This window comes from Trichechus manatus, unplaced genomic scaffold (assembly GCF_000243295.1).
Source record: "Trichechus manatus latirostris isolate Lorelei unplaced genomic scaffold, TriManLat1.0 scaffold00113, whole genome shotgun sequence".
Taxonomy (NCBI): Eukaryota; Metazoa; Chordata; class Mammalia; order Sirenia; family Trichechidae; genus Trichechus; species Trichechus manatus.
In genome coordinates this window covers 4,873,623-4,882,459 of record NW_004444049.1, presented here as the reverse complement: position 1 = coordinate 4,882,459, position 8,837 = coordinate 4,873,623, and the positions used below count along the sequence as shown (strand labels likewise).

The following is an 8,837-nucleotide window of genomic DNA, read 5'->3' as shown; positions in this document are numbered from 1 at the left end:
GAGCACTGAGGCCAATAGAGCTGAAAGCACTTTGGAATAAAGACTCAGAGAAAGTATCGTACAAACAGGGTTGTTATTTGACCCAGCAGCTGGGTCAGAGGAGCAAAAAGGTGGATAAGCGCTCAGGGCTTCTGCCCTGAGGCCCTTGAGGAAAAGAGAAACAGGCCTGGGGCAGGGAGAACAGCACCTGCAGGAAGGAGCGAGGTGGAGGCTGGGTCCTGGCTCTCCCGATGCTTCTTCCCCGGACCTCACTTCCTCCCCGTGCAGTGGGGGAGCACCATCCCTGCCAGGCTCCTGCCAAGGGCCCCAGTGAGGCTCCAGGGAGAGAGTCGGGGTGGACGAGCTTTGCCAACTGTAAAGCGCAGTGCACATATGCAGGCAAACTGCAGTTCCCAGCTGGGCTCTGGAAGTGGGGACAGTGGAGTTGGCAGGGAGAACAGTTTGTGGCCCAGAGCCCAGTCCTCTGCGCACCCTCAGGTCCCCAACACCTGTTCTTCCTCCCCTCAACTCCTGGCACCCTCTGCCCTCAGGTCAGAGGGACCTGAACGTGGAGCTGCTGAGGCCTGGGGGACAAAGAGGTCTGCTCTGGGTGGCCCCAGGCCCCCACCCCGAGCCCGTGGCGGGGACCACCTCCTCAGCAAGGCCCTGGTGTAGCCTCTTATCCCTGTAGATGAGCAAGTGAGTTTCTTTTAATGACCAAGTGCAGCCCTGGAGGCTGGGAGGGGCACGGCCTGGCCCTCTGGTCCCTGATGGTCATCCTTCCAGCCAGTGAGGTCTCCTGGGCGTCTTTGTGAAGGCCGTCCCTCTGCGTGCCAGCCCTGGCCCTAGGTGAGGGTTAGGATGACCTGTGGTGGAGCCTTCCTCTCAACACCCTGATAGCCACCAGCCAGGGATGACAGCAGCAGGTGCCCCAGCCCAGCAGAGGCCTGAGCCCTGCCAGCCACCCCTCCGCGGCTGGCTCTCGGCTCCGGAAGGGGCAGCGGGAAGAGGAAAGCTGGGAGAGCCTGGGCGGGGCCCCTTCAGAGCAGAGCCTTGAAGAGGAAGGAGAGGGAGGCTCCGCAGGAGAGCCCCAGGGCCAAGAAGAAGGTCATGAGAGCACCGGCCACCTCCCGCTCAGGCGGCAGCACCTGCCTGGAACACGCAGGGGAAGGAGCTCTTAGAAAATGCAGAGCCCAAACCTGGGCCCAGCCCCAGTGCCCTCCGCCCTCGCCCTCCTTATCACAAGCCACCTGAGTGCCGGGCTACGGATAATTTGGTCTTTCCTCTCTCTGGGCCTGTTTCCCGATCTGTAAATGAGGCCACGGGACAAGGACACCTCTCAGGGCCTTTGGGGTCCTCCAACATTATAGGGTTCTAGATCCCATTGCCTTCCCCTCTCGACAAAATGTCCCCAACCTGGTCCTCTCATCAGCCCAGCTCTCCCTGGATTCTCAACTCCATTCCCCTTAGAGGAAAAAACCCTGTTTTTGATCAAAACCTTAGTTCCCCCTCAGCTGAGAATTTTGGAGCTAGCTGGGCCTTAAGGGACAATAGTCTAACCCATTTAATTTACAGATGGGGAAACTGAGGCCCAGAGAGGCCCTGACGTGCCCACGGTCCCACAAGGCCCCAGAACCGATGACTGGGCTACTTTCCTGGGCAGGTACCCCCAGTCTAGTGCTCGTCTCCCCAGCTTCCCACCGGGGCCAGCTCAGCGGTTAAGGCCTGACCCCATGGGGTGCTGCCAGCAAGGCCTGGAGACAGCTAGGGCTGGGCGGGCCAGAGGCAGAAGGGCGCCCACCTTGCAGGCTGCCACCCACCCCTCCTTCAAGAGCCAGCCCAACACTACCCCTCAACCCCCCAGACCTGGGCGCCAGGCACATGGTGAGGGACACCAGGTAGCCGTTGGAGACAGCAAAGAGCAGCATGAAGGTGATGAAGTAGGCATCCTGGGGGAAGAGGGTGGGCAGCCGGGACCTCTCGGGCACATGGCACAGCATGAAGAGCGGCACGAACAGGAAGCGCAGGCAGACCAGCAGTGGCAGCAGCCGGCTGTCCTTGTCCGGCTGCAGCAGAGGCTGGGGTGAGTGTGGGCCCTGGGAGCGGTCTCTGCTCCAGGGGCGCCTCGGGACACCCGGAACAGACCCACAGATCACTCCCCCAACCTTGGACCTGCCCGACATGAGTGCGGGGCCGCACCAAGGCCACCAGCAGTCAAGGACCAGCCTGGGCCACCTCTGCCTTCCTGAGTTTTGGGTGTGCTCCCTCCATGACAGAACCAGAAGAAGCCTTACACAGCATCTGTGGTTTTCAAACTCGGTTCCTCGGGGCACCCCTGGGGATTCCCACACCCCTTTGGGGCAGATGGGGTTGCTAAGCGGGAATACAAAAACAAACAAATCGTCGCCGTTGAGCAGAACTGCCCCATAGGGTTTCCAAGGAGAAGCTGGTGGATTCGAACTGCCAACCTTTTCGTTAGCAGCTGAGCTCTTAACCACTGCACTACCAGGGCTCCCTGAGTGGGACTGGAAGCTGAGATCCAGGCCCCACCGCAGCTTGGATCAGAGAAGCTGCTCTTTGATCTGCTTCATTTGTTGTGTCTCCTTAGAAGGTTCCAGGCAAAGGAACAGCCAAACCAAACCAAATCAGTTGCCACTGAGTTAATTCTAACTCGTCATAGCAACCCCATGTGTTTCGGAGTAGAACTGTGCTCCACAGGGTTTTCAATGGCTGATTTTCCAGACTGCCAGGCCTTTCTTCCAAGGCACCTCTGGGTGGACTCGAACCTCCAACCTTTCAGTTAGCAGTGGAGCGTGTAACTGTACCACCCACGAACAGCACCTTGGCTAAAAGCACTCTGACAGCCAGGAATCTTGTCCAACTCCTCACTCGGTGCAGAAATATTCTCTGAGAACTGAGGTGGGGTGCTGGGGACACAGGTTGCTTGGACATGGCCTCTGCTTTCAAGACACTCGAAGTCCAAGCCCTGGCTTGCATACCTTCAGGGACCTGGTGGTCATTATCCACTGGGCCAGCTGTTTCATTGCCAGACCACTTGAGTCATTGAGACATTAACTTTCTGTGCTCTCTCATGCCCTCTGAACCCTGACTGCTCCCTAAGACCCTCATAACACTCCAGGCCGGGTGTGCTCACCCACAGGAAGTAAGAGGTCAGGCTGCGTCCCAGCCAGTCCATGACATTGAAGAGAAGGAAGCAGCAAATGGGGTTGAAGAACTGACCTGGGAGAGAGAGAGAGAGCTGGTGGCTCATCCTGTTCCCGACTCGCCTCTTCCCTCTCTCCTTCATTCCCTACCCTGCCCCCTTCTGCACCCCAACACTCACTCCACTTCCCGGGGCTGGTGGAGCTGGTCACCATGGCTGTAATGGCAGGGAAGACAGACAGAGTGACTGTGAAGACCAACACAAGGCACAGCGCTGTCAGCCAGATCTGGGAGCCGGAGGCAGGGGTGTGAGCTGGCGGGGCAGTTCTGGGGCCCAAGGTCAGCCCCACCCTCCTGCCCGAGCCCTGGCCCAGAAGCAAACAGGCCCAGCTGTGGCCCTGACCCACGAAGTGCCCCGTGACTGAGGGGTGGACAATGGGAGTCCTAAGGCCCCATTCCGTTCTAAGATTCTCTGGTTGTTGGCATCCTCAGGAAGGGCCGGCCTCCCCTGGGCCCCTGTGGTGGCTGAGGCAGGGACAGGATGGGCAGGACAGGAGGGAGCAGCCCTCTATTGTCCAGGGATGGGGGCGGGGTTAGGTCCAAGCCAAACCTTTTGGAAGACGACTAAGACAGGTTTCCCTGGCTTCTGGGGCTCCTCTGGCTCCATCTCTAGCTCCTTCTCAGGGTCAAGGTCCAGAGTCAAGGCTGCCTTCTGGGGGCTGTTGGGAATCCCGTTCTTCTCATCTGGGGCAAATACAGAGAGCAGGGTCACAGCCTGGGATCCAGGTTTCCTGACAGCTAGGCCCAGTGGAGGGCAATCCCAGCAGTTAACACAAGGGATCCTCCTCCAGGCCAGGGTGCGATCAAAGAGGGCATAGTCAACGACGAATAGTCACAGCTACTATTTCCTAAGCACCTTAGATGAACTACCTCACTGCCATCACTTTACAAATGAAGAAACTAGGGCTCAGAGGAGTTAAGGGACTTGCCTAACGACACACAGCTTGGATGTGGTGAGACCAGGATTTAAACCGAGATGCACTTGGATCCAGAGTTTGCATGCATGAAGCTCTGCTGCCTCCCCATCTTATAGAGGAGGAAACTGAGACCCAAAGGGCAGCAGGGATGACTTTAATTCCACTGACTTCCCTTTAGTCTCTCCCTTGCTCACACAGGCTGCTGGGGATGGGGGCTCTGGTTGGGGATGGGGGGAAATGCTTCCCAAAGAGGTGGCTCTGGCCTTCTCGGAGTTTCCCAGCTCCCCAGCAGATCCTGGGACTAACCAGCCTGGAGGAGCTCAGCTTTGGTCTCCAGCTCTTGAGCTTGGGCCTGGGGTGGCTTCTTGGCCAGGTAGTAACGGGCAAACTCCTGCAGAAGGAAGGAAAGTAGTGTCCCTGCCTGGCTTGGGCTCACCTGTCTGGAACCCCTCCCCACACCATTGGCTTAGCGGCTGGGGTCCCCCCAGTGACCTACTCCGTTGAGGATCAGGGCTGGGTCCAGGTCCCCTCTGTCTCCCCTGGCCTCCCTCGGGGCCTCAGACTCAGGGTTGTATCTGAGATGCTCTGAGGTGGGGCTTGGAGCCCAAAAGCAAGGCCAGCCGGGCCGGGCGGGCTCACCAGGTGAGGCAGGCTCAGGTAACACACAGTGGACATGAGGATGCCCACACAGGGCGTGATGAAGTACCCCAGGGCGGAAGTCTGGGCATCCACGCCACCTGTGCCAGAAAAGTCAGCTGCAGAGGACAGAGGCCTAGTCCCATGGGCTCCCACAGGACCTCCAGCTCTCCTTGCACATCCCATAATACACTCCTCAGGTTCACCTCCCAGCCCCTTCCCCTCTTTCCTTCACTGACAAGCTCAGGACTCCTGCAGGTCCCCAGACTAGCCTGTCTCTTCTCCCACTTTTTCCTATTATGTCGTTTTTGTTGGACACCTACCATGTGCCAGGAGCTTTCTTGTTTGCATGCTCATTATAATCTGAGGGGGAGGAGCTATAATAATCACACGTAGGTGGGGAAACTGTAACACAGAGAGGTTAAATGCCTGAGTAGTGGAATTGGGATTTGGCTTCAACCTTGGCCTTCCCTGGCCTCCGGCTGCTGCATACCAGCATTGACCCAACCCCAGGTTAGCCCAATCCTCACCTGGTCATGCTCCCTCACGGCAGAGCCTAGGAACTCCACTCCCACACCCACACCCAACCCCCAGCCCCCCGGAAGGAACCCAGGCATCTGGCTCCTGGCATACCCTCTCCCCTCCCCAGGGCCCAGAGCTGCCCTCCAGCTGCCCCAGTCTACTCACTGGCCATGGACAGGAGCATAGCGAGGGCGGCAAAGATGCCAGCCAGGCCCTGGCCGCTGAGGAAGAGAGTGCTGTAGGTGGAGGGCATGGTGCCCAGCTGCCCGAAGAGGCTGCCCTGCAGAACTGCACTGAAGGCTGTGGGGGGAGGACAGGAGGGCTCAGGGCTTCCGGGAGGTGGCACCAGGGTGTATGGGGCTGGGTTGGGCGGGGTGAACTCTCCTAGAGACTCTGAGCTCAATGCCCCCCCCTTCTGAGGTGCAGTCACAGGTCTGTGGGGCTGCTTGTAAGGTCACTGTGGGACGTTTGCTCTCTCTCTGGGCCTCAGTTTCTTCATCAGGGACATGGGTAACAATAATGCTGTCTCTCTCCCGTTCTTGGATATGCTGAGCCCCTTCAGTTACAAAGAGGAGGGCTGGGTGGGAAGGCGGGTGGGGTCAGAGGTGCTCACAGTTGATGAACCAGATAGAGGTCATGGTGATGGAGAAGAAGGGCTCGGGGCTCACGTCCACCTTGACCAGCGCTGCCGTCAGGGTGAAGAGCAGCAGGATGGCCAGCAGGCTGCCCAGAATCCGCACTGTCTCCGGGATGCTGCTCGGAGCAGGGCAGAGTGGCATCAGCCAGGCCCAGGGTGGGCAGGGGAGGTGGGCAAGAGGGTCAGCCCAGGCTGGGCAGTGGGGGATAGGGGGGTGCAGGGAGAGTGGAGATAGGAGGGGCAGAGAGGCAGTGGGGGATGGGGGGATGCAGGGAGAGTGGAGGGACGGGGGATGCAGGGAGAGTGGAGACAGGAGGGGGCAGAGAGGCAGTGGAGGGATGGGGGAGGGGCCTCTCACAGCTGGTACAGGAAGGAGTTGAGGAAGGTGAAGAGCAGCAGCGGCAGCTGGGATAGCAGGGTCGCCCAGTTGTTGAAGTTGTAGGTGTCTGTGGGGCCCGTGTGGTTGGTGCTCAGGGTCCCAGCTGTGCTGTTGGCCCCGGCCAGCCGCCCCTGGAAGTACTAACAGGATGGGGGTGCAGGGTCACCTCCAGGCCTCACCCTACAGCCCACCCTCAGGAAACCCCCGTCCCCCTCCCATGCTTGTCATTGCTGCATCTGCGGGGACCGTGTCTGCCTTGTCATTGCACTGTCCCCAGCACCTGGCACACAGTGGGAGCTCCATGAGTGTTCCTTGAACTGAAGGGCTGAGGTCTAGCTCAGAGCCCAAGCCCAAAGAAGCTCCAGGGCAGGGCTCAGCTCCATCTTTGGGTCACCCTCCTTTCAGTGCCCTGGCCCTCCGCCACTCCTGCAGCAACTCCTCCAGTCATTCATTCCATGGGTATTTATTGAGCACCTACTGTAAGCCTTTCATAGTCACTTTATAGGTCAGAGTAGAACTGCCTCATAGGGTTTTTAAGGAGTGGCTGGTGGATTCAAACTGCCTTTTGGTTAGCAGCCACAGTACTTAACCACTATGGTACCAGGGCTGTAAGGTCGCTGAGTCAGAATCGACTGTTGGCAACGGTTTTTTTTCACTGTAAGCCAGGCTCTGGCCTTGGTGCTTGCCACTGCATTCTCCCTGGAACACAAGTCCTTCTTAAAAAATGCCCTGTGGGCTCCCTATTGCCCAGAGGGTAAAACCTCAAGTCCTAACAGAACCAGGTCCTGAGCTCCCAGCTGTGCCCCATCTCCTGCTTCATCCCTGCTAAGCTCCAGGCACCCCAGGCTCTTGACTTTCCCTGAACAGGCTGGCTCTGTGCCTTTGCATGCCTGTTGTCTCCACCTGGAATGCCCACCCCCTCTTCCTACCACTCCCTCCCCGAAACTTTGCCCACCCTACTCCCAGGTCACTACCTAACTGTTCCATGAAGCCCACTGTGGCCTCCTTCCCTAAAGAGAAAGAACTGCTCCGTCCCCTGGGTAACCACTTTGGGGCTCTGCTCCAAGCCTGGATGTTGCATGTCTTCTTACACTATCAATAGAGTTTTGAATCCCTCCGGACCAGGGGCTGATCCATCTTTGGGCTCCGCGCACAGTCAAGCTCCGAAGTGGCATTGAAAAGTCGTTGCACTGACTATATATAAATCACCCAGCCCCAAAGAGAACCACACACCACGACTCTGCCTCTCCTTAAGAGAATGTAAGCTCCCTGAGGACACGGCCTTCTGTCCTTTTGTTTCATCCTGCGTCCCCAATGCCAAGCACAGTGCCTGGCTCATCAAAACCAAACTAATCCCTTTGTGGTGGAGTAGATTCTGTCTCATAGCAACCCTATAGTACAGAGTCGAACTGCCCCATAGGTTTCCAAAGACAGCCTGGTGGATTAGAACTGTCAGCCTTTTGGTTAGCAGCCAAACGCTTAACCACTGTGCCACCAGGGCCCTAACTGGCCCACAGTAGTGCTCATTAAATGTTTGTTCAGTGAATGAGTGTATGTCATGCTATTGTGAAGTAAACCAAAGGTTCAAGAGTTTACTTTTGGAGTCACTGACCCAGGAATCATGAAAAAAAGGAAAGTGGGTGGGCAGCTCCTCTGCTGCTTCCCTGAGACCCCTGAGCTGGGGAACTGACCCCTCGGGGACCTGGGCATTTATGAAAGCTTGGGTTTCCTCCACCAGCCATGTAAGAGGTGCGCCTGCTCTGGAAGACTGAGCTCGCAGCACCAGTGAGTTTAAGGAGGAGTCAGAGGCAGTGGCGGCCGAGAAAGCGCCCCCGGGCGAACCTCAGGCCCACGGCGTCTAGTTGGAGGCAGGGATGGCTTTTTTGGCCATGGGGGTGTCACTCTGCCACGGTTCTCACCGGGATGGCGGTGATGAAGAAGTTCCAGGGAAGGAGGGTGCCCAGGCCCAGGATGAAGAAGCTGATCCCGACCAAGTGGTAGCTGTGGGGATCAGTCAGAAGGTCACCCCGAGGACGCCCCGGCCTCCCCTCCCGCCTCCCAGGCGCCCCCTCCGGAAAGCGGACTACAACCCCCATCACCGCGGCTCTGCAGGCCCAGGGCGACGGCTGATGGGAATTGTAGTTTCCCCCAGTCTTCTGCGCTCCTTGAAGCGCCCGAAGCGAGACAGTGCCCCCAGCCCCCCGGGTCCGTGCACGCACTGCCCCCCGCCCCCCACTCACCTGTCCTGCGGGGCGTCTCCCCGCGCCATGGCCGCCGAAGCGGGAGAGGGGAAGCCGCACCTGCACCTACGCGAGGGACGAGGGCCGGAGACCCGGAGGCTGGGTCCTGCCGGCGGCGGGCACAGGCTGGGGGGTCCGGGCTCCGGGAATCAGGCGGAGTGGGGAGACTGGCGCCGGAAGGGAGCCCGGGGCTGCCTCCCGCAGGTCTCAAGCTCCGCAGCCTGGGACTTCGGCTCCGCCCCCGGGGCGGGGACAGAGGGTCGCACCACCCCACCCGCACCTCCCCTCGCGGGGACTCCAGGCCC

The 8,837-nt window shown here is 59.0% G+C and overlaps 1 protein-coding gene across 1 annotated transcript; it reads right to left on the bottom strand.

Annotated features, from left to right (window-relative positions):
- Window positions 1-952: 952 nt before the first annotated feature.
- SLC29A2 (solute carrier family 29 member 2) lies at window positions 953-8,569 on the bottom strand. Its single transcript, XM_004383701.1, has 12 exons — window positions 8,533-8,569; window positions 8,212-8,293; window positions 6,272-6,432; window positions 5,890-6,029; window positions 5,442-5,576; window positions 4,758-4,855; window positions 4,425-4,509; window positions 3,752-3,885; window positions 3,323-3,428; window positions 3,134-3,219; window positions 1,846-2,045; window positions 953-1,131 (listed from the first exon to the last, which is right to left on the bottom strand). Exons 1-12 carry the CDS (start codon window positions 8,559-8,561, stop codon window positions 1,020-1,022), a joined length of 1,368 nt encoding a protein of 455 aa, XP_004383758.1. The 5' UTR covers window positions 8,562-8,569; the 3' UTR covers window positions 953-1,019.
- Window positions 8,570-8,837: the final 268 nt, after the last annotated feature.